The 27,925-nt window shown below is 51.1% G+C and overlaps 2 protein-coding genes across 7 annotated transcripts in view; one reads left to right on the top strand and one right to left on the bottom strand.

Moving 5' to 3' along the window:
• Positions 1-1,705: 1,705 nt before the first annotated feature.
• On the top strand, positions 1,706-14,167 carry LRRC40 (leucine rich repeat containing 40). Of its 2 annotated transcripts, XM_048313264.1 has the most exons (15): positions 1,706-1,859; positions 2,324-2,505; positions 2,775-2,848; positions 3,561-3,690; positions 4,051-4,174; positions 4,413-4,555; positions 5,013-5,185; positions 6,013-6,103; positions 8,332-8,377; positions 9,644-9,752; positions 10,263-10,370; positions 11,498-11,608; positions 12,376-12,453; positions 12,613-12,798; positions 13,452-14,167. In XM_048313264.1, the coding sequence occupies exons 1-15, from the start codon at positions 1,706-1,708 to the stop codon at positions 13,555-13,557; spliced, it is 1,815 nt and encodes a 604-aa protein (XP_048169221.1). In that variant the 3' UTR covers positions 13,558-14,167. The 2 variants fall into 2 exon arrangements, with proteins under 2 accessions (XP_048169221.1, XP_048169220.1); XM_048313263.1 differs by lacking the exon at positions 1,706-1,859 and having other exon boundaries at positions 2,100-2,505.
• A 3,267-nt stretch (positions 14,168-17,434) lies between these two features.
• Positions 17,435-27,925, bottom strand: part of LRRC7 (leucine rich repeat containing 7) — a 105,782-nt gene continuing 95,291 nt past the window's right edge. For 3 of the 5 annotated variants that reach the window (XM_048312348.1, XM_048312352.1, XM_048312347.1), the window contains 6 exons: positions 27,494-27,643; positions 23,922-24,041; positions 22,751-22,969; positions 21,513-21,605; positions 20,280-20,354; positions 17,435-19,619 (listed from right to left, as the gene is read on the bottom strand). In XM_048312348.1, the coding sequence (XP_048168305.1) occupies positions 19,512-19,619; positions 20,280-20,354; positions 21,513-21,605; positions 22,751-22,969; positions 23,922-24,041; positions 27,494-27,643 (765 nt within the window). In that variant the 3' untranslated portion in view covers positions 17,435-19,511. The remainder of the gene's footprint in view (positions 19,620-20,279; positions 20,355-21,512; positions 21,606-22,750; positions 22,970-23,921; positions 24,042-27,493; positions 27,644-27,925) is intronic. The other 2 variants (XM_048312350.1, XM_048312349.1) reach the window with 2 other exon arrangements.

The following is a 27,925-nucleotide window of genomic DNA, read 5'->3' on the forward strand; positions in this document are numbered from 1 at the left end:
ACCCACGGCACGCGGCCCCGCGCGTGCGCCGCGCGGCCCGGCACGCACGGGGACAGGGACGGCCGCGCGCGGGGGCGGCGCGTGCGCAGAAGGGGCGGGAAAGCGCGGGACGGGGGCGCTGAGGGAGCTCTGAGGGGCCCTTCATGGCCCCGCTCTTTTCTCCTCCTCCCTCACCATTTCACAAACCAAACTCTCACAAATTACACTGTCCAAGCAGTACAACACTGGGGTGGGAAGTTGTCTTTAATGTTACAGGAGAAAAAAAAATAGTATTTGCAGTTAATGGAGTAAAAATCATGCTATTTCCGGATGAGCTTGTTGCTTTTTGTTAATGTGCTTCCCCATAAACATTCCTGAATGTAAACAGAACAAGCTTGCCTTATTAATCAAGCTGAAATTCTGCCGCATCTGACTCATAAAGTAGGAGACACTCACTATCCTCCCTTACTAAGTATTACAACATTTCCACTTCTGAAATATCACAGATGCCGTATCTCGTACTGAATTGCCGAAAGCATATTTCAATTCCAAATTTGAATTTGACAGCAATGTTCCACGTGGAATTTACGTTCATTTCCAGGAGCACATGAAACTGAATGCGATGAAACCAACAAGTGTTTTTACCAAGGGCCCTGAGGCACAGAGCACTCACCTTCTTGAGTCCATAAAAGCCATTTTTAAGCACCGCTGCTTTTTTTACTAATCAGTTGAAATATCCAGTATTTTCTGGGTGTTTCTGCCTCCACTGAGAGAGGAGAAAAAAAAAGGGGGGATTAAAGAACACTGGTAAAACACTAATGAGGCCAGTATCCTTAGTGAAGAGCAAGTGCTTGAAGTGAGTTTCCTGAATCACATACTTGACTAATGTAGTTAAACCTTCACCAATTACTTTTAATTCCAGTGGATCTACGCATAGAAGCGTTTTTCAGAAACCAGAGTGTTTGAAACACGAATGTGCTGTTTGAGAGTGAAAGGAGCTACAATTCAACATGGGACATTCCTTTTTCATCATCCTCCTCTCACTGAGAGCTGCTGGTAGGACCTGCACACACGAGGCTGATTCCATGTGCGGCTTCAGATGGGATCTTTGGGGAGAAATCCTTCCCTGTGAGGGTGGGCAGGCCCTGGAATAGAATTGCCAGAGAAGCTGTGCCTGCCCTGGATCCCTGGCAGTGTCCCCAGGTTGGACATTGGGGCTTGGAGCAGCCTGGGACAGTAGAAGGTGTCCCTGCCCGTGGCTGGGGGTAGAATGAGATGGACTTTAAGGTCCCTCCCAACCCAAACCACCCTGAGATTGTTGACGCTAGAAGAGACCCGGAAGATCATGAAGCCCCAACCACCCCCAGCACCCCACGAGGCTGCAGTGCCACTGCAAACTGGGCTAACGGGGAAAGGAAAAAATAAAAAAAATGACGTAAAAGCGCCTTTTCATTTTCTGTTCCTCGTGTGTCCGCGTACAGCACCCCGAGTAGGGCGGTCCGGCCTGGCCGCCGGGACACTCGGAGCGTTCCGGGTCTCCATTTCGGCTCCGCGGGGCGGGAAATGGCGGCGCCGACGCTGGGCCGGCTCCGCCCGCGGGGCCCCGCGCGGCTCCGCCCGTGAGGCGGGCGGGCGGCTCCGGCTCCGGGCGGCTTCGGCTCCGGCTGCGGCTCTAGCTCGGCTCCGGCTCGGCCCCGGCCCCGGCCCCGCTCGGGCTGTGTCGGGGATGGCGGCGGCTCGGCGGGCGCGGGCGGGCGGTGGCGGCGCGGGGCCGGGGTTCGGGCGGGCGGCCGAGCCGGCGCCGCTTGTGCCGCAGGGGCTGCTGCGGTTGGCGCGGCGCAGCGGGCAGCTCAACCTGGCGGGACGCGGCCTCACCCACGGTGCGTGAGCCGGACCCGCCCGCGGGGCCCTCCTGCCCCGCACCTCGCCGGCGCTGCTGCCCCCCGGGACACCGCGGGGTTCGGGCTGCGGGCAGCGCGTCCGGGCGGGGCGGGAGCGGCTCCCGGGGAGCGCCATCTGCTCGCAGTCGACTCACTTTTGTCTGTTTCTGGCGTGTTTCCATCGGCTTCTTGTCAGCCCTGCAAAAGTGTGTCTTGAACACAACGGACTGCAGGGTGACTATAGGGATGTGTGTATTGTATGTATATATGTATTTATGTACACACATGCACATGCATGTATACATCCACATATATATATCCATCTCTGTATATGATTGGAACTAGACGATCATTAAGGTCCCTTCCAACCCACTCTGTGATTTTATTTATGGAAAGCACGCTGATAGTGGAAGCTTGCAGCAAACACCTTTGGGGTTCAGCTGATGCCTGTGTTTGTGCTGCAGTGCCCGAGCACGTGTGGAGGATTAACCTGGACGTCCCGGAGGAAGCCCAGCAGAACCTGTCCTTCGGAGCTGCCGATCGCTGGTGGGAGCAGACGGACCTGACCAAGCTGATCCTGGCCTCCAACAAGCTGCAGAGCCTCTCGGAGGATGTGCAGCTGCTGCCTGCCCTCACCATGCTGGATGTGAGTACAAGGATCCCTTGGTGCTCTGACAATACTTCCACGTAGGAAGTGGGAAAACGTCGTCCTGGATCTTTGTTTTCCGTTTCCCTGGTGTATTCTTTCACAAGGGCCTGGAGTGCCAGGACAAGGGGGAATGGCTTCCCACTGCCAGAGGACAGGAACAGATGGGATCCTGGGGAGGAATTGTTCCCTGTGAGGGTGGGGAGGCCTGGGAAAAAGCTGTGCAAGGTACAGATTAGTAACTGTATTCTAAAACCTCTCTTTTCCAGGTGCATGACAATCAACTGACATCACTCCCTTCTGCTTTAGGGCAACTTGAAAATCTCCAGAAACTCGATGTCAGGTAAGGCCATGGTACAGAATAAACATGAGAAATACTACAGTGACTTTCAGGTGTGAGTGAGAGATGGCAGGACATCAACCTTTCTTTCAAAAAATTAATTCCAGATTACTCACTGTAGAGTATTATTATATATTATATACTATGTATATTATGTTATGTTATATTATCAGTTTTGGATCAAAACTGGTGGCCTTGTATTTGTTGAAATTGTTTTCACTGATATTCAAAGTCACACTTGCTTGGAAGATGTAAACAGTGATATTCTGAATGATCATACACAAAATATCTGCATTTATTTGCTTCAGTCTGGCAGTTCTGAGGATAAAATATTTCCAGTCATGAATAATGCACATTGTAAATAACTGTGTAGATCTTGTTTGTGCTGGAAGGTTCAAAATCTTCTGTTTACTGGGGTAATTTTGTAAATTTGTGCACAAGGAGAGGTTATGCTGCCACATATATGCATGTGAGAAATACATAAACAAAAAAACCCTGGGATCTGTCTGGAATGTTGTAAATTCAGAGTAGGATTAAAAGTCTTCTTGACCAAGTAAGTAAAGATAGTTAATTGCTCCCAGGAGCCAGGTTTTCCTTACGGGTGGCAGTGTCCTGACCAGCAGGCTGTGGGATGCAAATGTTCTGTGTGCAGTTACATTCCTAAAAACTCCTGAGTGTTCGTCCTTTCCCTTTGTGTTCCATGTTTCCACCCCAGCCACAACAAACTGAGGAGCCTCCCCGAGGAGCTGCTGCAGCTGCCCCGTCTGAGGAGCCTCCTGGTGCAGCACAACGAGCTGAGCCTCCTGCCCGAGAGGCTGGGGCAGCTCCTCACCTTGGAGGAGCTGGTAAAGCACAACTTCAAACCTATTTCTTTGTTTGGAAAGGATTTACCCATGTTTCCCCACTGCCAGTTAAAAGATCCTGTGGATTCAGTGGCAGAACTTGGTGAATATTCCAGTGACTGTTCTAATGTCAGTTATTGCATGGTGGGGTTTGTTTTTAGTTTGTTCTTGGTTTGACAAGTATTCTGAAAAGGCTGAAATCCCCGGTGATCTGGCAGCCCTGGGAGATTGTTTCTTCTCTCACACTTGTGCCAGTTGTCAGCCATCTAATTTTACTGTTCTGCCACTAATTAACTTTGCACTAGCAGCACTCCTGGGATGTTCTCAGACATCTCTCATCTCTCTCTCTGTTTCAATCTGCAGGATGTGTCCAACAACCAGCTCACAGCCATTCCCACCAGTTGTGCTCTGCTGGTGAACTTGGTGCGGCTCAATTTGGCCTGTAACCAGCTCAAGGAGCTGCCTGCAGATCTCAGTGCCATGAAAAGTAAATCACTTTCCTCGAGTTACTAAATGCCAAACAGCCAGTGCTGTGCTTATGTTCAGCAATACAGTACAGGGTTTTAAAATACATCCTTGAGGAGTTACTGTTTTCTCAAGAAAATCAGAGTTGTTGGCAAAATGTTGTTGCCTTTATTTCAAATTAAACCCCAGGATAATTATGCTGCTGTAGAAAGGTATTTTTATTTTCTCCTCTTTCTGTCACTGCATGTTTAACTCCACAGGCTTGAGACAGCTGGACTGTACCAAAAATTACCTGGAAACAGTACCTTCTAAACTAGCAACCATGGCATCCCTGGAGCAGCTTTACCTGAGGAAAAACAAACTGCGTTCCTTGCCAGAGTTTCCCTCCTGCAAGTTGCTGAAGGTGAGCTGGGAATGGCTGCTCTGCTGGAGATGCATTTGCTGTGAACTTTGAAATAGTGACAGTTACTTTGAACACAAGCTTCTGTGAGGTGCTGTGATCAGAACCAGATGGCAACTCTGTGCTTAGAACTCTGTTTAATGCATCCCCACGTGCAACTTCTCTTAGTGTCCTCATTGTTCAGCCTTTTGAAAGATGAGTTTGCACAACTTTCCAGATTTGGAAAATAAAAAGTATTTAGGAGAGGAATGGCTGAAAGCTGGATCTAATATTGCCTGCAACAGTTATTTTTTATCTCTGGGAACGTTTTCTGGATAAATTCACTTTGTTCATTATCGTTTTTTTCTTTGTAACTACAGAGAAAAAACACATCATCATACTGATGACTGCTGGTGTCATGATTTAGGAGAGAAGTTATAAAGTAATTTGGCCACAGTAGTGGTGCTCTTTGTTCCCATAGGAATTGCATGCTGGCGAGAATCAGATTGAAATCCTGAATGCAGAGAATCTGAAACAGCTGAGCTCCCTGTGCGTGCTGGAGCTCAGGGACAACAAGATCAAGGCAGTGCCTGAGGAGATCACCGTGCTGCAGAAGCTGGAGAGACTCGACCTGGCCAACAATGACATCAGTAGGTAATAGTGGCACCTGGGCTGGGGCTGGGTGGTGGCAGCTCCTCCTTCCTGGGGGAAGGGCAGTTAAGGAATGACTCAGTCATAAAATGAAGGAACCCTCTGTATGTTGTGGGATTGCTGTGATCAGACTGGGAGTTCTTAAATGTTCTGTGTTCTGCGTGTGACTTACATATGACATGGAAGCACTGTGAGGAGCAGCTGAGGGAGTTGGGGAAGAGTCAAGCCCCAGGAGAGGCTGAGGGAGTTGGGAAGGGGCTGGAGCCCCAGGAGAATTCCTGAGGAAGCTGGGAAGGGGCTGGAGCCCCAGGAGAGGCTGAGGGAGCTGGGAAGGGGCTGGAGCCCCAGGAGCGGCTGAGGGAGCTGGGAAAGGGGCTCAGGCTGGAGCAAAGGAGGCTCAGGGGGGACCTTGTGGCTCTGCACAAGTCCCTGACAGGAGGGGGCAGCCGGGGGGGTCGGGCTCTGCTGGCAGGGAACAGGGACAGGAGGAGAGGGAACGGCCTCAGGCTGGGCTGGGGAGGCTCAGAGTGGACATCAGCAGGAATTTCTGCATGGAAAGGGTGGCCAGGCCTTGGCAGGGGCTGCCCAGGGAGGTTTGGAGTGCCCATCCCTGGAGGGCTGGAGGTGGCACTCAGTGCTTTGGGCTGGGGACAAGGGGGCATCAGGCACAGGTTGGACCCAGTGGTCTGGGAGGGCTTTTCCAACTTAAATGAATCTGGGATCCTGAATCTTCTTTGAACCTGAGCTTCAGAGTCCCGTCTGACCAACCATTGCACGTTCTTTAGCAGTTGGTTTGGAGCTGCTTTGGAATCAGTTGTTTCCCTCTGCAGGTTGCCTTACACACTGGGGAACCTCCCTCAGCTGAAATTCCTGGCACTGGAGGGAAATCCTTTGAGAACCATTCGGAGAGACCTGCTGCAAGTAAGCACTGGGGCTTGGTTGTGTGTGAACATTTGTGCAGGAAGGACCTGGAGCTGCTGGAGAGAGTCCAGAGGAGGCACCAGAATGATCAGAGAGATGGAGCAGCACTGCTGGGAGAGTTGGGATTGTTCAGCCTGAAGAGGAGAAGCTTTGGGGTGACCTCACTGTGGCCTTGCAGGGCCTGAAGGGCCTTCAAGAGAGCTGGAGAGGGACTTTGGTCAAGGGATGGAGTGACAGGACAAGGGGCAGGGATAGATGGGATATTGGGAAGGAATTATTCCCTGGGAGGATGGGCAGGCCCTGGCACAGGGTGCCCAGAGCAGCTGGGGCTGCCCCTGGATCCCTGGCAGTGCCCAAGGCCAGGCTGGACATTGGGACTGGGAGCAGCCTGGGACAGTGGGAGGTGTCCCTGCCCATGGCAGGGGTGGCACTGGATGGGCTTTAATATCTTGTCTTAATTAAGGATGTAGGATTCAGTTGTCTCTTCTCTTGTAGGGAGGCAGCAGAAGGAGGGTGTGAGTTGTTCCTGAGAAAAGGAGTCCTCAGGGCAGCAGGGAGGCTGGAGCGTGGGCACTGCTCGTGCTGCAGAATTCCCTGTTATTTCTTCCCTCGCAGGCCCCTCTCCTCAGTGGTGTTGTACATTCCTACTTCTGTGCCTTTGCCAGGCTTGTAAAATCAATGTTCCTAAAGCTCTGGGATGCTCCAAAAATAAGCAGCACTGACAAGTCTGTGTTGCAATGAAATCTCTAACATCTGTCAGGAGGGGGAAACCCTCATGCGCCTGACTGAGGGAGCAGAGTGTGCACTGAGTTAATGAGCACTTGTCCAAAGTGCTCCTGGAAAGGAGTCTGAGTCAGGGCTGCTGGAGTCCTGCTATTCCCTGGATTACTGAGGATTTGCTGCTTCAGCTGGAATTGTCACTGCTGGGCTGTATTTGCCACCTGGAGCAAAGGCCAGGCACGAGGAGTCCGTCAGGCCGTGTTCTATTTGTGCTGCCTGGATCCATCACCGGCACTGTAAATCCACGTGGCTGCAATTTTCTGTGCCTGGCTGGATTTTTCACGCTTGGTTTAGAGGAGCAATTGATGGAGGAGCTTTAGGGCTCCCCAGGTACTGCTTGGAGCAGGTGGATACTGAGATAAAGGGCTGGGGTGAGTGCAGTGGAGCAGCAGATTCTTGTCTTCTCCAGCCCTGCCCAGCTCACCTTCTCTTCCTCAGGCCTCTCACTCCAGTCCCAACCCCATTCCTGGTTCTTGATGAATTTCCAGTTGATTTCTGTTAAATCCTGGTGTGCTTTTGTTACCTCCCATGCCATCACTTAGCTTTGGAGCTTTGCCTTGCTCTCTGCTTTCCTCTCCACGTGTGTGTTACTGAGGTTTGAGTTTGACCTTCACCTTTCCCTCACAGCTTCCCAGCTTGTTCCCTGTTGGCTTCCCTTGCCATGCTCAGCACAGCCCCACCTCTCCCTGCCTGTCTCCTTGTGACAATTCCTTCCTTTCCAGCATCCACATTCCCTTCATCTCTCTGTGTTCATCCAGTCTCATAGGCTGTGTCAGCTGGAATGAGAAATGTTCATTCACATCCAGCACTTTAGGTCAGTCCCTGGTTCTGAAACCTGTAAAATCATACCCCAAACCTGCCTTTCCCCTAAAACAAACAGTCCAGAGGAGATTGGGCTTCACTACTCACAGGTTATGCATGTGGCAACTGTGTCTCACCACTGGAAGTTGCTGTGAGAGGACTGAGGGAAATCTTTGGAGCTGTTAAAAATCCCTGCAAATTCTGCCAACTGCTGTGATTTTCCCAGAGTTTATAATTTGGGCCATAAAAAAGTAGCAGAACAATGAGCAGTCGGCTTCACTGACAAACTGTAGATGTCTTCTCCACAGCAAATTGTGCTGGAGCTTTTTTAAAGGGAAAATTAAGCTCATGGGAGCTTTTTTCCTTGCTTTTGGAAGTGACAAAACTCTTCACATAAGGAGCTACAAAAGTGGAGCCTGAGGCTGTCCTTTAGGATCAGAAATTTTCAGCTGGAATAAATAAAATTCCAGCTAAGCAAGTTCCCAGGCTGCTGTGGAGGAGGGTTTTGCTGTGGAGGAGGGTTTTGCTGTGGGATTTTCAGTGAAATTTTTAGTCAGGAGTGCTGTGGGATCCACCTGTGTGCTGGAATTGTCCCCCCAGCTGCACAAACACTGCTGAGTGACTTGGGTTTTGTTTCTTTTTTAAAGAAAGGAACCCAGGAACTGCTGAAATACCTGAGAAGCAAAATCCAAGGTATGTTGCTTTCTTCTGCTGCATTTTAAAGAGAATATTCTAAGAAATTAAAATAAATTAGAATTTAGGACGTGCAGTTGTTTAAATCCAGGTCCCCCCAGTTATCCTGCAGTAATGATTTCCTTTACTCAACAATTTGCTGTGATATTTCTGTTTCTTTTTCTTATCCTGTTAGCTAATACTGAATAATAAACATTCTTAATTGAGGATTATCATTTACAAACCCAATCTCTGGATGTTTGGCCTCTGTATTTCGAAGGGGCCTCAATAGATGGCTCAGCTGCCCTTGCCAGTGGTGTGAGTGTTCCTTTCCCAGGGGGTCTCTGCACTGGCCAGAGGATGGCAGCATTAATCAGCCTCAAAAATTCCTTCCAGACATCCTCTTCCGTGGAAATCTGCCCTGTGAACTTGACAGGAGTTCATGGAATGCTCAGTGTGGTGAACTCCCAGCAGGGAATACCACTGTGGAGAACACAATTAACTCATGTCTTGCATGTCCAGCAGTGCTCGTGGTTTTCCCCTGCCTCTTAGGGCATCTGTGGAGCTAAAACGGTGCCACTCCTGTTTCTGGAGAGATGTAAATTGGAAAATTCCTCTCTTTTTAGCTTCTTTCTGCCCCTTTTGCCCTTCCTTAACTACTTGTGGTTGGGCACAGTTGTTAGTAGGCTTTTAGTCCTGGATGCTGCTGAGTTTCCAGAGTTTTGCTGGATTCCTTGGAGTGGAAGTTGGATTTATGGAATGGTTGGACTCGCCCTGCTCAGCTGGGTGGGAATTCCCATTTCAGGTGTGCAGGAGCTTTTTCATGTGGATTGTGGGGAGTAATCAGAAGGAACTTCATAGAGGGGGGTTGGTAAATACTAATGCTTTAACTGGAGTTGTGGTCAGATGTGCTGGTGTGGATAAAGCTGCTCTATATCATCATTTCCAGTCAGAATTCCCTTTTTTCAGGGAATTTCAGAATTTTTGTAGTTTCCAGCTCCCTACCCCATGGAGCAGAGCCTCACAGAGCAGCTGCCACCAGCACATCTCCAGTACTTCCTCCCCTGCTTTGCAAAGTCCAGGTCAATCCTTCTCCCTCCCACACCCTAAAAGAACCCCCAAATCCAAGATGGAAAAACCCCTTTATAAGGAAATGATGGAAATAATCCGAATCTGATGGTTTTCAGTTGAGCCAGAGTAGAGCAGGATTAGAGGGGGATGGTGGCAGCTGCCTGGGGCCACTCAGAGCAGCTCAGCTGTGTCACTGCACCCCTCTGGTGTCCCCAGATGATGGACCTGGTCCCAATGAAGAGGCTCCTGTGACAGCCATGACTCTTCCCAGCCAGTCCATGGTCAACACCCACGCCATAACCACGCTGAAATTACTGGAATACAGGTATTTGGGAATAGTACCCATTCCTGAAGTTGTAAGAACACTGTCCTGTTTCATGCTTGTGGGTTTTTTCCCCACCTTCATTATACACCAAGCTGTCCCCAAACCCTGCTGCATGGGAGCATTTCCCCCTTTAATTCCTGTGCTTGGGAATAGGCAGATTTGGATTGTGGGGTTGGAACTATTTTTTGTATTATCAAATATCCTGCAATAACTCACTGAAGTGCTGAATCCCAGCAGGTGCTTTTAGTACCTTTGAAACTCTTTATGATTTTCACTAAGTCCCAGAACATCTTGTAGTAGGGGACTGCCTGCTCAGTTATTCCTTAGATGGACCTGGAATGGTTGGGAAAGGGAAAAAAGTCCTGTTTGGTGACACTGTGGACATGGGGCAGTGGTGGGAGCTTTCTGCAGCTGTTACCTGTGTGTTCTACTCCTAATTTTCTCTAAAAGAAGGCAGAAACGCACTGTTAATTAGCAGGCGGTGGTTAATTGGTGTCACTTCTGTCCCAGTGACAAGCAGGCTGCCGAGATCCCCGCTGCCGTGTTCGATGCCGTGGGCACCAATCCCGTGGCCACCGTGAACTTCAGCAAGAACCAGCTCCGGGAGATCCCCCCCAGGTACTGCTGGGAAGGGCATTCCCAGCTGGGATTTGCTCTTCTGCCTTTGTTTCAGCATCCTCTTCTCCCCCTGAGCTGTTGAGGCTCTGTGTGCACACAAACCCGAGCGTGAGGAGGCACCAGTGCCACCCTCGTGTGCAGGGGGGCTGTGCAGTCACCGCTGCCAGCCACAGCCAAGGAAAAGCTTTCCCTGGCACTGCTGGGAGGAAATCATCCCTCTGTGTTAGCAGGGAGGTTGCTGTGTCTCTGGGAGCTCAAAAAATCATCCACACTGATTTTTGAGGACACCGCCACCCTTGTGGGGGTGATTTATTCCCAGGTGGGGTGAACATTGAACCTCTGGCACAGACAGCTTGGAGAGGTGCAATCCCTGAGGGAAAAAAGGCTTCTAGAGACTCAGTTTTGGGAGCTGCTGCTTGTGCACCCTGTGCTTTGTCACTTTTTGTGTGAGAGGCTGCTGCTTTCCCTGGGATAGGTGTGGGGGAGTGTGCAGCTGGCTCAGAATTCCAGGCCGATCCAGACAAGAGACAGGAGTGTCTTCTCATTTAATTGCTTTTTGTTTTAGGGCTAAACCAGAGATTCTGTTTGAGGGACTCAGCAGGGAACTTCTTGAGCTGTTAAAACCTTTACACCAAAGCATGTTAATACAATAGATGCAGCAGATACTCCTGCAATTTGTAACAGCACAACAATGAGCAGAAACAAAAGATGGGGAAAAAATAGGAATTTCTGTCAGGTTTTTTTGGCTGCAGAAGAAGGTGGGTAAAGTCTGTGTTAAAACATCTCCAGGGCAGGAGGTGGCAGTGATGTCACCTGTGCTATGGTCTCTGCAATAGCTGCTGACTGCATTTACTGAGGAGGCTTTGGTTGCATCATCTGTGAGAGAAATCAGTGAGAGAAAGTGCAGTCTGATAAGTGTAGATAAACGATTTGAGCTTTGCCTTACCCCAAGTGTAAGGCTGGAGGAACAGCAGCTCCCACAGGTGGCATCCCATGGTCTTCCCAAAATCCCTTCAGAAAAGCCAAGAAACACAACATGTCCTTGATTTGTGGAATAAACTGGGGGTAGTAACTGAGAATGCAGCCCTGAGCTTCCATAATGGAAGCATCTTCCTTTTGTGCTTCAGGCTTGTGGAGCTGAAGGACTCAGTTTGTGATGTCAGCCTGGGCTTCAACAAGATCTCCTCCGTTTCCTCGGAGCTGTGCCTGCTCCATAAACTGACACATTTGGATCTCAGGTTGGTGATGTGTGTTGCACTTCCTTCCCTGGGATCTTCTTTCCCTGCCTCCCTACGCCAGCCATCTGTTCCAGTGGGATGGCAGCACTGAAATCATCTCTCACTCCCAAAATGCCTCCATGGCAGAGCCAGAATAGGACGTGGCCTAAATTTGGGCCTTGCTTAAAAAGCAATGGACCGGTTCTGAGACTTGTTGGAGGAGAGATCCTGCCTCAGTCAGGAAAGGGTTCTGAGATGTTGCTACTTCAAAACACTCCCACCACCCCCCAGGAGAAAACCACACCAGAAAATCCTGGGAGTTAGTATGGGGAAGGTGCAGATTTTGTTGCACTGCCGGAAACAGAGGCAAGAGCTGGTTCCTTGTTGTCACCTTGCCTCCTCTGACTCCTGAGAAATGCTCCCAGCATTGTTTAGATCAGGACTAGCTCAGTGCATGGATTTTGGGGAGGTTTAGAGTGGCCTGACTGATTCACTTTGGCTCCAGGATCTGTGTACTTTGATAAGCTTTCCTCTGGGAACAAGGAGCTGAATTTCAGGCACGTTTGTGGAGTTGGTGGGTGCTTGGGAATCTTTAGAGGACAGGCTCTGAGTGTCTTCCTGGCAGAAATGAGAATCCATGGCATGCTCCTGCCCCCGTTATGGGGCAGGAAACTGGCCCCAGACTGTGTAGCTGATCAGCATGATCAATATGTTCTGTCCTGGGGGTTCTCAGCCAAAACCCCAACTAAGTTTAGTGATTGTTGTTTCGTCTCTTCCTTTGATAACAGGAACAATGTTCTGACAGCCTTGCCCGAGGGGATGGAGGCACTGAAAAGGCTGCACACAATAAATCTTGCTTTTAATAGGTGAGCAACTGTAGGTTTTTTTAATACAACAATAAAAAGAGCTGGGCTCAATTTGACACAATTTTCCTGTGGTGTGAGAACCAGGAGCCACTTCAACCAGCTGGGGGCTCCTGTTTTGAATGCCCTGTTTCTGACCATCCCTCCTTTGTCTTCCTGAAGATTTAAGGTGTTCCCCAGTGTCCTCTATCACCTGCCAGCCCTGGAGACCATCCTGCTCAGCAACAACCAGGTGGGATCCATCGACCCTGTGCAGCTGAAGGAGATGGACAAGCTGGGAACGCTGGACCTGCAGAACAATGACCTCCTCCAGGTGCCCCCAGAGCTGGGCAACTGTGAGAACCTCAGGTGTGTGGGGTCATGGGGGCCTGGTTATAAACACGTGTTCTGTATGGATTCTTCAGGGAATGTTTGCTAGGGGAAAAAGCACCCGTTGGCAGGGCATTGGGTTTGCCCAAAAACGGTCACTCTGAGCATTTGTAGAACAGGGCAGTTTCTTCCATAATTTCTTCCCTAATTTCTCAGTATTGCAGGGAATTGGAGGAGTTGTTTCATCATTTAAAGCTGATGTTGAGGGTCTGTTGGTTGTGTGAAGCTCGTGGTGGAGCTTTGGGGGCGTCACATTTCCTGTGCTCCCAGTCACGCTGCTGGTGCACCGCCCGTTGAGCAGAGAGGTTGGATCAGCTGACCCCACTGCTCCCTTCCAGCCTGAGCCACTCTGGCATTCTGTTTCTATATTCCAGAGTTCTTTTCTCACTCCTCCTGGTAGAGGCTGAAGGAGTGGGGTGTGTGCTACACCCCCACTGATTTATCAGCGTAAATTAAAATTCAGCTGTCTCCAAAGCTGAGCTGCTGTGAACGAGGGAAGCAGAGACCCAAACTCCTTCAGCAGGACAGCAGAGGCATTACTCAGGAATTTCAAAGGCCTCAGAAATCTGTATGCAGTGGATGAGTGCGTGGGTACAGGAGTTTTTATCCCAGTAACTAATCCCTGTTTGCAGGAGCCTGCTGCTGGAAGGGAACCCGTTCCGTACGCCCCGCGCCGCCGTCCTGGCCAAGGGTACGGCTGCTGTGCTGGAATACCTGCGGAGCCGCATTCCCACCTGAGCCCTGGGCATTCCCACCTGAGCCCTGGGCCCTGGCCTGGCCCTGCCACCTGAGCCTGGCCGAGGGCACGGCTGCACTGCTGGAATACCTGCAGAGCCGCATTCCCGCCTGGGCACCACAGGACAATCCAGGTATCCCTGTCCCACCAGCACCCCTGGGCTCTGCTGCCTCCATCCTCCTCCATCCTCCTCCTGCTCCTGGCTGGGAGCCTGCCCGGCCACGAGCCTTTGTTGCAGTGTTAAGAACCCAACCTGTGAAACATTCCCTGCCCGCTGCATGTTCCAGCAGGGGTTTCAGCGTCCCACACCCTGTTTACACTGTTTGTGATAAAGGACAGCATGGAAAGCTGCCTTCAGCACAGCCATGGTGCTTCCTGCAGCTGAGCTGGGGTCGAAGAGAGTTGGCACCATCAGAACGTTGGGGCCAAAGGCAGAAGGGAACACTGTGGTTTTTGTATCCCTTTTTTATCTTGTTTCATTGCTGTCCCCAGAACTGCCCCCGGTGCGAGTGTAGTCGAGTACTGGAGCTGTGAGGTGGTGAGAGGTGCCCCAGGGGTGAGAATGGGGCTGGTGGTGGCAGCTGCAGCGAGACAATAAATGTTCCCCTTGGATGTCTGCTCTGGGTCCTTCAAGCTGTAACTGAGCTTTGTAGACAGGAACACTGGGAACTTCTCTTGTTCAAACACACTTCCAACTGTCCTGTAGGTGATACCTTTAATGTAATAGTGCTGCCCTGTGGGTGGGGACTCCATCACCTTCCAGTGCCTGAAAACCCCTAGCATGGAGAAATTCCTGCTGATGTCCACCCTGAGCCTGCCCTGGCCCAGCCTGAGGCCGTTCCCTCTCCTCCTGTCCCTGTTCCCTGCCAGCAGAGCCCGACCCCCCCGGCTGCCCCCTCCTGTCAGGGACTTGTGCAGAGCCACAAGGTCCCCCCTGAGCCTCCTTTGCTCCAGCCTGAGCCCCTTTCCCAGCTCCCTCAGCCTCTCCTGGGGCTCCAGCCCCTTCCCAGCTCCCTCAGGAATTCTCCTGGGGCTCCAGCCCCTTTCCCAGCTCCCTCAGCCTCTCCTGGGGCTCCAGCCCCTTCCCAGCTCCCTCAGCCTCTCCTGGGGCTCCAGCCCCTTTCCCAGCTCCGTTCCCTGCCCTGGACACGCTCCAGCCCCTCAGGGTCTCTCTTGCAGACCTGGACACAGCCCTGGAGGGAGGGTCTGTAGCACAGCAGGATTTAATACAGTTCCACAGTAAAATTCCCCGGTTTTGAATGTGTCCAGATGAAAAAGCACACTGCGCTCACCCTCAGCTCTCCAGGTGTGGGAGTTGCGTTCCAGCTGCAGCAGGGATGGCTCAGGGGGCTCAGGCCCAGCTGCACCTGCCCGTGGTCCCCAAGGAGGGGACCAGAACCTGGTCCTGGCTGGGAGGGAAATGGGAGGCACTGACCTGTCTGGGAAAGGGTTTGGGGGAGCAGGAATGGGAAGGACAGGATCGGTCCTGTGGGAAATACGTGGCAGTGCCTGTGTGCCAGCTGGAGCTCCAGGGGCACTTCTGCAGCTCCTTGGATGATGGAACTGCTGCTGCCCTCACCCCCTGCCCCCTTTTGTTTCCATACATTTGTCCTTCTATACATTTGCCCCCAAAGCAGCCACCCCTGAGTTTTCTTCCCCATTTCCATCACTCCCTTCCCATATTTGATGCCTCCCAGTGGCTGCAGCTGGACCAGGGCAGTCCCACTTGGGAGTTGCCCAATTTTCCAGGCTCATTCCCAGCGGGATGGGGGGAGCAGCCCCCTCTTCCCCTCCCTCTGCATCCTCCTTTCTGCCAGGAAAAGAACCACCCGCAAGCCTTTACAATAAGGTGACGTTTTTATTATTTATACAATAAAGAGACTTTTTAATGTTATTCAAAACACTTTTTTTTTTCTGAAATACTGAAAAAGGTGGGTACAGCAAAGCCGAAAATGGCTCTGCTGCACTGCACAGCGTCGGTTCAGTCCCTGGGCTCCCTCTGCACAGAAGCATCTGCAAAATGCAGCAACCCCACACGCACGGGCCAGGCCCTCCAGGGCACGGGGAGGGGACAACCTGCATGTGCCAAGGGACAGGAGCTGATTGCACTCAATCAATAGATTTAAAATAGAATTTTGAAGTACCTTTTTGCACATAAAATGAAGCAGCTTTCAAGTTCAGTAAGTCTTTATACTGCAAAAAACATGAAGTACATTCACAATCTATGTTAATAAAGTAGTAAATATTTCCTCATTCAGCTTTATTTACATGGATACTGGAATTTAACTGAAAAGTACAGTCATCTGGAATATAGCAATCTTTGAACACATACAAAAATGACCATTTCTGTATATAATTTAAGCTCAAAATCACAATTATCTCAAAATATTAATTACAATACAGCCATCTCCATCATAATTAAACATGTCTTTTATAAAATGGTAAAATCTTTACTAAAGGAAGCTGTTGGTTCTGAACTGGATACAGTACTCACAGGTAGAAAACCGAAGTGATGAGCGAGTGCCCTGCCCGGGGAAGGGGAGGGAGGGAGGGAAGGGACACGGCCACCGCCACCCAAGAGAGAGACACAGAAAGGCCATGGAGTCAGTCAGCCACTTCCACTAAATCAGCTGGAAGCAGCCAGGGAGAGGATTGGCAAAAAGCTTTTTGGGTGGTTTTTTTGTGTTTTTTGGTTTTTTTTGGTTTGAAATTCCGCGATTTGCAAATGGTGCCTTTGGGATTGGGTGGTGGTGGTGGTGCCCCGCGTGCCTGGCCCCGCTGCCACCACGGCTGTGCCCGCCCGTGGCTCCGGGGCCAGGCCAGCTCCCCATGGATCTGCATCCACGGATCCGTATCCTATCCAAACTACTGCCCGGAAAGTTGTATGGGCGCGGGATGGGATGGCCCTGCCCTGCCTGCCGGGAACGCCGCCAGGCTCTGTGCGCTTCCACGGGGAACGGGGAGGGACAGGGCGCGGGCAGGGAGCTCCAGCTGCACACAACATCCCCAGTTTCCTTTGGAAATTCTAACTGTGAAATCCCACCAGTTCACAGAATCACACGCTGGGAGGGACCTCTGCAGAGCATCCAGTCCAACCCATCCAGGTGGGTTTGGGACGTCTCCAAAGAGGGAAACCCCACGCCCGTCCTGGGCAGCTGTTCAGGGCTCTGCCACCTCCATGGGAAGAAGTTCTGCCTGTGCTGAGGTGGGACTTGCTGTGTTTATCTATGTCCAAACCCTGCCACGGTGGGTGGTGACCCCGCAGCTCTGTCACCCCCTGTGCCTTTGTGTGGGACCTGTCCCCAACCCTGCTGCGGTGGGACAGGCCCTGCCTGGCCGGGGGTCACGGAGCCCCTGAGGCCCAGCAGGGCTGAGCTGAAGGGCAGCACAGCCCCATTCCCATCCCTCATCCACAGGCAGCTCCCTGGAATAAACCCCCTGATCCCCCCTAGGAGCCAGGGCCTCCCTGACAGCTGCACTCAGCTGATCCCGATGTGTGGGGTTCGTTTCTCCTGGTTTTGCATTCCCTGTCCTTGCAGTCCCCTCAGAGCTATGTACACAGTCTGTACAGAAGCATTTCTGCTTGCATAACAATTCAATGCTAAATTACAGCAGAGAAGGTTCACAGGATCCCAGAATGGGCTGGGTGGGAGGAACCTCAAAGCCCATCCAGTGCCACCCCTGCCATGGGCTGGGACCCCTCCCACTGTCCCAGGCTGCTCCAAGCCCCAATGTCCAGCCTGGCCTTGGGCACTGCCAGGGATCCAGGGGCAGCCCCAGCTGCTCTGGGCACCCTGTGCCAGGGCCTCACCTCCCTCCCAGCCAGGAATTCCTTCCCAATATCCCATCCATCCCTGCCCTCTGGCACTGGGAAGCCATTCCCTGTGTCCTGTCCCTCCATCCCCTGTCCCCAGTCCCTCTCCAGCTCTTCTGGAGCCCCTTTAGGCACTGGAAAGGGCTTTAACCAAGCAACATCTTTATACTCCAAGTGCTCACTACCAAGAGCAAACCAACCTCCTGGGCATTTCCTACTCAGATTTTTCCTGGATTTCCTTGGCTCTGCTCTCAGCTGCCCCATTCACCCTCAGCCTTGTCCTGCCTGCTTCCTGCGTGGAGCCCCCTGTCCCCTCCCAGGGCTGGCACTGCCACCAAACACAGATGCAGACATGGATGTGTTAAAAAATACCTTGGATAACATGAAACCGGATTCGAGGATGTTAAATGGTCGCTGTTGGGAACAACTGGCTGAGAACTCTCCTGGTTTGCCATCACCTGGGTAGGAACTGTGAGCTGGCACTGGGAAAATGGGAAATTATTAGGAGTGGAAGGTCCTGGAGGCTTCCCTGTGTCTGCAGCTCCCCAGGTCCCACAGGCAGAGAGGGAAGGTTTGGGAATTCTTAGAGAAGTGGAACATCCCTGGGCGTGTCCGTGGGCTGTGGCTGCACCCTTGGATGTGGGATTTGGGTGGGAATGGTGCCGGTGATCCCGGAGCCGGCTGTCCCTCAGCCCCTGGCCATTGCTCAAGGGCAGTGGGATCCCCTAAAAACACCTGCAGGGGGCTTTCCCTGGCTTTTCCCATATTGCTGTCAGGGATACCCAAGCTGGACCCCGGAACCCCAGAAGCAGCAACAGCTGGGCATGGTCTGGGGTTTGGGATTCCCCGTTGGGAACAGCCCCAGGACCTGGACACCAGGGCTTGTCCCACTGACCCTGTGCTGGGAATGCTCCTCCCAGGCTGGCTCAGGGGCACCTGCTGCTCCCTGGGATGTGTCAGCTCTGACACCTGTGCCCATCCCTCTCAAGGACTCCAATCAAGGATCCCAGAAAGCCTCACCCACGGGAATATCCCGAGCAGGGCCCGTCAGGGCCTGGAGCAGGGGGGAAAATACACAACAATGTAAATGGGCAATCTGAAATGAAAAATTAAAGCGTAAAATTAGCAGCAACAAAAGGAGTTTTACTGCCACCATCACAACCTTCCTCCATCCGTGAGCCAAACCTGCCTGTCCTCGGTGTTCTCCTGTAGTGTGTGCACATGGAATCGAGGGAAGAGCCAAAGCAAAGGGAGTTAACTCATTCCAGAGGGAGTTAACCCATTCCAGAGGGAGTTGGAATCATAGAACCATGGAATGGGCTGGGTTGGGAGGGACCTTGGAGCTCATCTTGTTTAACCCCTGCCATGGGCAGGGACGCCTTCCACTGGCCCAGGCTACTCCAAGCCCCGTCCAACCTGGCCCATTCCAGAGGGAGTTCACCCATTCCAGAGGGAGTTATCCCATTCCAGAGGGAGTTATCCCATTCCCATGTGGGTTCCTTGTCCCGAGGTCCCAGAGTTACAATTGGAGAAGTCTCTCACCCTGTATAGTGAATTGTTCCTGATCCCTACGGAGCCAGCTATACACACGGCATATGTACAGGTATTTTCATAAGGCATAGAATATCTTTGCATTGAAAATAAATGAACATTATTAAATTTAATTTAATATATACTTTCTTTGAGGTGTTTATGAAAATATTTTCTTCTCTATACTTTCGTATGCGACATGATAGAAATATTTCATGGGAAGTACAGGTTAATATATTTCATCTTTATAAAGGCATATACAACTTTGAGGCAGTGTTTCTGATGGACAGCAGAATTCCTAAAGGATTTGTATGTGCTTCTGTGTTTTGAAATCATATGAAATTGACTTTTAAGAAGGAACTTGGTTAAAAAAACGCACCAATGCACAGCCAGAGGCTGACAAGTAAAACTAATACGGAGCCACATGAACAATATATTTATAGAGTTAATTCTTATATTTTCTCCCGATGATTGGTACTAACATAGAGTATTATACATTTGGCACTACTGTTTGCCATTGGTCCAGCAATTGGCAAAAAATTGGTTTCCTATGTATAAATCTGTTTGAACATTAGATCTGGCTAGACATATTTACTATTTATAAAAAAATATTTAGACAGTAAGCTCACGTTGGATAACTAAGTCTACTGTGTTCTGGAAACTCTTCAGTAGGAGCACAGCCTTCTCGTGTTCCAGGTGTACAAAGCTGTGTCCATTGGCCTGCAGCAGGGAAAACACAGGGAAAGAGGCTTTAGTGGCTTGGTTTTGGGGGGAAAAAGGGGTATTTGGCAATTAGAAGCAAGGCTAAGATAAAGGATGAACATCTGAGGGTTTCCCATGAACACAAAGCACACATTTCTCTTGTCCTCTGTGGGATGGCTCAGGGCTGGGCTGGGCGCTCCAAGGAATGATTTCATTCCCACTGAAATCATACTGTGACTCTGGGAGGGCTCTGGGGTCTGACCAGGACCTGCCTAAAGCCTTAATACAATAAAAGATCTTTATCTTTGCTCCGGGAAAGAGGAATACAAATTCCAGGCAGGGAAAACCCCAAAGATGACTGTGCCAAAAGGAGGCATTCACGGAATCCTAGAATCCTCCACTGCTGGGGGTTGGGAGGGACCTCAAGGATTTGGAAGATCCAGAGGGAGATCATGGGGCAGGCTGTGACACAGGGGACAATCCCTGCCCTGGGGCACTGCCCACGAGTTTGACACCAGCCAGGTGGGCGCCTGTGGGCAAAAAGTGCTTTGGGGACCCCTGCTGGAAATCAATATTAAAATCCCCTAAAAGCACAACTGGCGGTTCAGTCCTGCTGCAAACACCACTGCTGTATCTCTAGGATGAGCTCAGATCCCAGGAATCCCAAGGCATCCCTACCTGGAGGATCTTGTCTCCGGGCTGGAGCAGGCTGGAGGCGGGGCCGTCAGGCTGAACCCTAGTAACAAAGATACCCTATAAGTCAGAAGTAACACAGGTTAGGATGCTTTCTCCAAGAACTACATCCCAAAAAACAGGGGGCTCCCTAACTGGGGCCTGGAGATGGGTGAACGCCAAACTGGTTTAATCTGTTTGCAATCAAACACCAGTTTGGGGGTGGAGCAGCTCTCTGGGACCTTCAGCACTCAGGGGTCGTTGTAAACTGAAATCCCACATCACAAAGAAAGTCCAGTGTGAACAGGGCAGGAGCCACAGGTTATCAGCAGGGTGATTAACACGGGGCAAGTGTTAATTATTATTAGAATAATGTGTATCATAATCTGTACTGACATCTTTGCTTTCCCCAGGAAACACAGCTTTAACTTCATGATTTGCCAAACATTCTCCGTATTTATGGAAGTTCTCACTGTTTCTGCTACCCAGATCCAGAATTATCCAAGAACATCAACTCCAGGAATGTGTTCAAGGCCTCCTTTTCCAACAAACTCCAGTCAGTCCCGTGGCACCAAACACAAATCCATGGGTGTAAGATTCCACTTCTCAATCCTACACCCCTGGGAGCTGGGACTCACCACATGTTGGGAGTTTTTCCGGGCTTCCTTTTATTGCAAATAGATTTATCTGAAAGGTGCAGTTCCCAGAATGAATCCTGAGTGTCCCTGACCACCACCAGGTGTCAGTTTTAATTCCCAGTTCAGAACACAACTGCTGCTGTGGGGTCTGTAAGGATCCAGGGATTTCCAGGCTGGTTTTATTTGACACAGCAGCTACAAACCCTGGAATTTCAGCCTCCAGGGATGATATTGTGCTTTAGGGTTCCCTCTAATTAGTTTAGTAAAAGTTTAATCAGGGCCTAAGGTGACTCTTAAAAAGTGAGAGAGGCAATTCTCCAGAAAACAGCCCCAAAAATTATCTTATCCAGGGAATATGGGTCAGACACTCATGGGATTGATGCTTGATTCCCTCATCTTCTTCAACTGGGGGGAAAAAAAGCAAACACCACTCTGTTAAAACAAAAAACCCAAACAAAGAAACAACAACAAAAAAATCCAAGCATAGGGAAAAACCTTTCAACTATCCCAACAGAAGGGCACAAACATCCCCCTCACGTTCTCTGCCTCCACTCTGTGAGCTCTCAACCAAGGAGCAGGGAGAGAGGAATTTCCAACTTACCTTATCTGAGGGTTTGAACGGATTCCCTTGTCCACTTATTCCACCACTGATACTAAACCCAAGGCCAGGATTCTTCTCTATCCTCACACAAAACTGGGTTAGAAAAACAGGGATGTCAGCACTAGACCCTTCCCAAGCCATGGCGCCTCCTTCCCTCACATCCCACTCCCCTGGATGAGCTGAGCCCCTGCACTCCACAAAATGGGAAAAGCCACTGGAATGTTGCTGTCAGCTGGAAGTACTGGCAGGATTTTCCCACGCTGCAGTGGTACCACAACATTCCCTGTGGTCCACGGATTTTTGCATGGATTTTAAGGTTTAATAAAATAAAACTAAAACCCTTTAGACCTGTGAAAGAGAAGTTCATCCTGGCCAAGTTTTTCACTTAAGCACTGGGATAAACCCATCAGTGAGGCTTCATCTGGGGCAGTTTTATTTTCCCAGGAGGAGCCAGATGTGCAGCACCCCTGGGACAAAGCCAAGGGATAAAACACTCCGGAATCTCTGGAGCACTGCACTGAGCACCCACCTCTCCTGCCACAGCAAACAGGGCCTTCTCTCTTAGTCAGGGTGGCTCCAAAGAGCATTGAGGAATTGGATATAAAATAAAAATGAGCTCAGAGGAGCTTCATGGCCGTGCCCTGAGCTGGTCTGAGCACGTCCTCCCCCAGCAGGTTCTGAACATCAGGGACGTGGGACAGGAGCTGCTCCCGGGGCTCCACCAACACTTCCCACAGGAGGAAGGGTTAGGGATGGCTCTGCACCTTGTTCTGCTTCTCAGAGCCTCACACAGGCCCTGCAGGGTCATTAAGGACAAATCTAATGGGGACAGGAGCAGGGAATAAGGAAACTCCCCAGTGCCCATGCCAGGCTGGGGCACTGGGGCTGCAGCTGGGCTGTGCTGCGCAGGTCTGAGCAGAGCCCTGCTGGCGCTGAACTGGGCCACTGGGGAAAGGGCAGAAGCTGCAAATTAATTCAGTCTGACCCAGGGGTGCCAGCTCTGCTCAGGGACCTCAATTCCAAACGCTGTCACTGGGTCAGTGTGGGAGAAAATGGGTGTTGGTGGCTGGTGCTGGGGAAGGGATGGACCCAGCCTGCCCCCAGCCCAGCCAGAGCTCCCCCAGTCCGATGCCAGCTCCCCTGGGCTGCCCAGCTCAGCTGCCCCACTCCTGCCCGAGCTTCCTCTCTCCCGTGGACACCTTGGAAAAGCCGGGAATGTTCATGCCCCCGTGTCTCACCTGCTCCTGGTAGGCGTCCGTGCTGCGCTGGCCCTTGGTCTGGATGAGGCACCGCTGGGGCTGGGGGGCCCGGGAGCTCTGGGAGGACGGGATCTGGATGGGCAGGGGGGGCTGGTACTGCTGGATGGTGACCTTGTTCATGCCGCCCTCGTACTGCTGCTCCCGGCTCCGGTGCTGCAGGCTCTGGGATCCCATCAGGGTCTGGATGTGGCTACCTGCCTGTGGGAACCATCCCGTTAGGAACAGCCAATTCCCGCAGCTTCCAGAGCCGGCTGCAATCCTCCCCAGCCCCAGCACAGCCTCTGGAGCTGGGAAAACCAGGATTCTTACATTTCTCATCCCAATTTCTTGCAGCTCAGAGGATAAACAGCTCGGCTGTCAGAGCCAGCTCCGTCCCACACCATCAGCTCACCCTCCTCCCCCTCCTGTGCCTGAGAGGCATCTCTGGGAGCAATGGCTTTTGTTTCCCATCTTCCAGGAATTCTCCTGGGGATCTCTGGCTGCACTGCCCTGTGAAGCCAAGGGTTGCTGCTTCTGCAGCTGCCTTGGATAAAAGCTTGGAGCAGCAGGGAGATCCTTGGGATCGTTACACACAGCAGGTGCCAGTGTGACATCGTGGCTTCCACCGGGTGTCACTCACTCCTGGGACTTCAGGGATGGGGAGGATGGATCTCCTGACAATGATCCCTGTGATTATCCTGGCTCATCCCTGCAGCTCCTCCTCTGACACAGTTTGTGAGGATTCTCCATTCTCCAGCTTTATGGCCAGAGCAACCCAACCCAGCAGCTCCTGAGCCCATGAGCCGAGCTGGGCTGGGAGGGGCAGCCAGGAACTCCAAGCACTGGAATTCAACATCCACCACCACAGAACCACCAGGAACGAGACCCTTTTGCAGGGAGTTTATCAGCAAATGGGCTGTGCCTGGGCAGGGCCGGACAGGAGCCATCCCACCACCCGTGCTTTATATGGACTGAACAACATCATTGGGATGAAAGCTCGGGATGAAACCCTGCCCAGCCCTCCGTGAGCAGAACGCACAAAGGGGCACCACGGAAACAGCACCCTTAACTCACAGCACCTCTTGCTTTAAGCCTTGAAATACCCCAGGTGTTGCCCAAAGCTGTCCTGCTGCATCCAGGGCGGGCTCAGGCTGAGCCTGGCACCCCTTACCTTCTTGGTGACGGTGTCGGGGGGCACGTCCCGCCGGCCCAGCGGGTACGGGGTCCAGGGGCTGCCCACGGCCACCTCGTCCTGCCCGTTGTCCAGGAGGCTGCTCTGCTGCGACGGGGTCTGTTCACAAAGGCAGGGCAGCCTTTAGTCACCAGCACAAACCCCTCCACTCTCAGTCACAACAACCCAGCAAGTGCAGTGCACAATGCCCAGTCTGCCCAGTATCCCACCAACACAGCACCACTGTGGAGCTCGAGAGGGTCAGGGCAGAATTAATGAGAATAATGAATGACGAGGGAGAAGAGAAAATCCGTTTAACGGGACTCGTTACTTTCAGAGCAACAGATTTTGGCAGAATTCCAATGTTTGAACAGTCTGCCGTCAATTCTGCAGTTAGAACTTCCCCACTGCTCATTCCAGCAGCAGAAACTTCTGCAGGAGGGATGTGCCACCAAGAAAAATGAGCTGTTTGTGTTTTCTGCAGCAAACATCCCCTGCTGGCAGTGCTGAGCTGGGGCTGGCTCCGTGTGCAGCTCCCAGAACCTCCTGGCCTGTGCCAGGGACGTTTTTTGTACAATATCAACCTGGAATTCAGTGTTTGCCTCAACAGGAATGGTCACAACACACAGGGAAAGCTTCCTAAATGTTCATAATTCCCTTTTCTCTCCTGTTCCACGTTTCCTCCTGGTCACTTTCCCCCTGGTTGTTTCCCTCCTGTTTTCAGGACTTTGGAGGGGGTCTGGACTTTTCCTGCCCCATCCCGATTTTCCTTTATCTGTCTCTCTATTTCTCTATCATCACTGGGGGTTTTCCTAACACCTTTTGGGTGTCAGGCTTCCCAAAATTCCAGCATTGTCCTGCCACTGAGAGCACATGGTGCAGTGTAGCGCTCATTGACTTCTGATTAATGGGAATCTGCAAAGGAACAAAAAATATCTGTTCTTCCCCTCTGCCATTCCAGCAATTTCTTCTCCAGCTTAGACTAAAAAAAAATCAGGATACACTTCTCTAGATGGCTGAAGAATAAATCAAATTTGCTTTGAAATGTGAAAGCTGAAAATTTTTCCATTAAAAACTGTTTTTCAACAGAAGTTTAAAAGTAATTCGAAGGGAATTATGATTTAAATCACATCTCTGAGGTGAAGTGAAAAAAAAAATCCAACCCTGATTATTTAAAATAGAAGGAAACTTTCATTGTATTTTTTTCATCATTCAAGGAATCTTCCAGAAAAATCATGGAAGTTGTGATTTTCCTTCTATTCAAAACCACTGGAAAAGCATTTCCCCTGTTTAAAGCCCAGGATCTCCTTGCAGAGCTTTCTTTACCCCCATTAAAATGGAAAAAGGAGCCATTCCCTCCAGAGCTGTCCTGGGAATCTGCTCACATCAATTCCTAGAGCTGGGGGCCCTCCCCAGGCTCATTCCAGAGGGAACCCCTGCTCCCATCCTCACTGTTATTCCCAAGGAAGGTGGGAATTCCCATCCTGGGAATGGGTTGCACCAAACCACAAACTTTAAAAACTTTTCACTGGGAGTTGGGTGCCAGAAATGGAAAGGATCCCTCTGGAAAGCGCTGGGCCTGGCCTGCAGAGGGGACTCTGCACTCCAGAGGGAAAAGGGAAAACACAGAGGGAGCTCCCAGCTTCCTCAGTGAACAGGGAAATCCCGGGATTTCATTTGCTGCAGCACAAGGAATTTGTCCCCTTGCAATAGTGGCCATTTCCTGAGCTGGAACAGGCTGCAACCCAGCTCCACTTCCATGAAATCTGGGGAAGAGAGGAAAAGCAGCACTTCCCACATTTTCCACAAGGAGCAGGTTGAGGCCATGAACATTTGCAGTGTAATTCATTGTTGAAGTTGATTTCCTGACAGCCAGACCTCACTCATTACTCTCCTGAATCCAGGCCACGGAAGGAGGGAGGGGAAGAGGCAAAGACTGAACTGCTGTGGCCTGGATTCTTTAGGAAATGCAAGTTCTGTGGAAGGTGTGCAGAAATAAAATTCAGCAATACTACACACACACAGTATTTTTCCAACAATAATTTCCCCCTGCAGTGATCTTTCCCAACAATAATTCTCCCAAACAGTACAGCAAGAGAACAACCCCTCAATGCAGTTCAGCATCACAGTTTCTATGGATATGGAGCAATGGAATGCTGGTGGAATAGAAAAGCAGAATAATCCCCATCAGACCACACCCCAAAATGTATCATGGAGCAGATTCCTGAATTTCCTCAGACATCCATCATTAACATCCATATTCACCTACAGCCTAAATGCCTGCCAGTGCCATCAAACACCTCATTCCTAACGTGTGGGGGGAACCAGCAACATTCTTTGGGGTTGATGCCCAATGGATTTTTTCCAAGGACTCTTGACAAGTACCTGAGCAGACAAACAAATTCTTGGGAAGCAAAGACAACACTGGAATGTCGTCCCTGCACACCCAGCACACACATCCAGGCGGGATCCCCTCGGAGCCTCCCGCCCCACAACAGAGCAGCACAGACCGAGAGCAGGACGGGAGCCTGGGGACAGTGGGGGGACGTGGGATGGAGGTGACAGAGTATGGAGGGTCAGGAACAGCGGGAAAGGCCTACACTGCTCCCTGTGTGCTGCCATCCTGTCCTGGATTGCCGGGAATTCCGGCTGGAGCACGCGTGGGACCGGCGAGCGGAGCAGGGCCGAGGCTGGGCTCCGGCCAGCCCGCACAGCCAGCTCCTGCTGCTGCTCAATTATCCTGCTCTCCTCAAATCCTTGGATCTGAGCTCTGAACCGGGCCTGGAACCCTCCTTTGGGGATTGCTGGCCAGGCTGCTCCGGCCTGGGCGGGTGCCAGGGGCCGGCCTGGCAGTGCCCAGCACAGCTGATCCCATTGGCACACAAGGATCTGGGCTCTGCTGCCCTTTAATTACTCACAGAGCTGCTGCTGATTTGTCCCCTCAGCTCCTGTGCCAGGGCAGGGAGAGGCTGAGCCATGCCCGTCCCTCTGACATAGAAAATCCTGCAGGAATGGCCCTCTCTGCCTTGCCCTGTGTGCCTCTCCCTTCAAATATTTGTTGGGAATACAGAGTTTTGTATGTCTCTACTTGTCAACAATGTATTGATACTAAATATAAGATAAACAGTAAATAAATGAGGAAAATATTATCTTTTTTAGGTGTTACTCAAAGTTTAAAATGGGTTTGGGTGTGGTAACGTGTTCAAAACCCATCAGGTCTTACAGCACACCCACTTAATGCTTAGATATTAAAATCCCTGTCTCCTGGAGCCTGTTTAATATTTCCACACCCATTTTTCCAGGATCAAACAGTCCCAGAGCAAACCAGGTTCCCCACGGAGCAAATGATGGCCCCAGTGTGCGTGAGGAGAGCAGGAAAGCAGGAATGACAGCCAGGGAGCTCCGGAATCCAAAAAGCAAGGCCACCAAGGGGCACAACAGCACCCCTGCCAGCCTTGCTTTTTGGACTGGGCATTGTAAAAGCACGAGGAGTCGGCAGAAGCTAAACCAGGAGGAAGCAAGGATCATTAATTAACCGGGAATGCCGGGAATGCTGGCTAGCCCATACTTACTTTCGGTAGAGGTAGCTCTTGAAGCATTTGGTTTTCAAATTTAGATTTAGGCTGCAAGTTTAAAGTCATGCTTCGGCCGGCATGCATGGCTGAAACCCCTCCAGAGTGCAGCATGCCAAGGCTAACTGTGTGGTGTTTGTAAGCAGCGCTCTGAGTAGAGGAAACAACCACGGGACACATATGAACACACATGCTCAGAATTAAGTCTCACACATACATGGTTAAGTTCACAGAGTTTTAGTTTAAGCCAACAAACAGTACCGAGTATCAATAGCTCCTCCAGGCATGCACTGGTCACACAAAGCGAGTACATTGCTCCTCGTACAGAGAATGGGCACCAGAGAGGACTTCCACGCTGACAGCACATGAGGGGGTGTTGGGATCTGGAGTTCACAGGGTACAAGTCTTGCTTTTGCAAAAACGGCCAGATTT

The sequence above is a fragment of the Corvus hawaiiensis genome, chromosome 9, assembly GCF_020740725.1.
Source record: "Corvus hawaiiensis isolate bCorHaw1 chromosome 9, bCorHaw1.pri.cur, whole genome shotgun sequence".
In the NCBI taxonomy this organism is placed as follows: domain Eukaryota; kingdom Metazoa; phylum Chordata; class Aves; order Passeriformes; family Corvidae; genus Corvus; species Corvus hawaiiensis.

Bases quoted from the DNA above. Each gene is read 5' to 3' on its own strand.
- LRRC40 (XM_048313263.1), top strand. From the start codon at position 2,119: ATGTATATATGTATTTATGTACACACATGCACATGCATGTATACATCC. The intron at 3,691-4,050 runs GTAAAGCACAAC...TTCAATCTGCAG, and splicing joins TCCTCACCTTGGAGGAGCTG to GATGTGTCCAACAACCAGCT. The intron at 10,371-11,497 runs GTACTGCTGGGA...TTTGTGCTTCAG, and splicing joins CTCCGGGAGATCCCCCCCAG to GCTTGTGGAGCTGAAGGACT.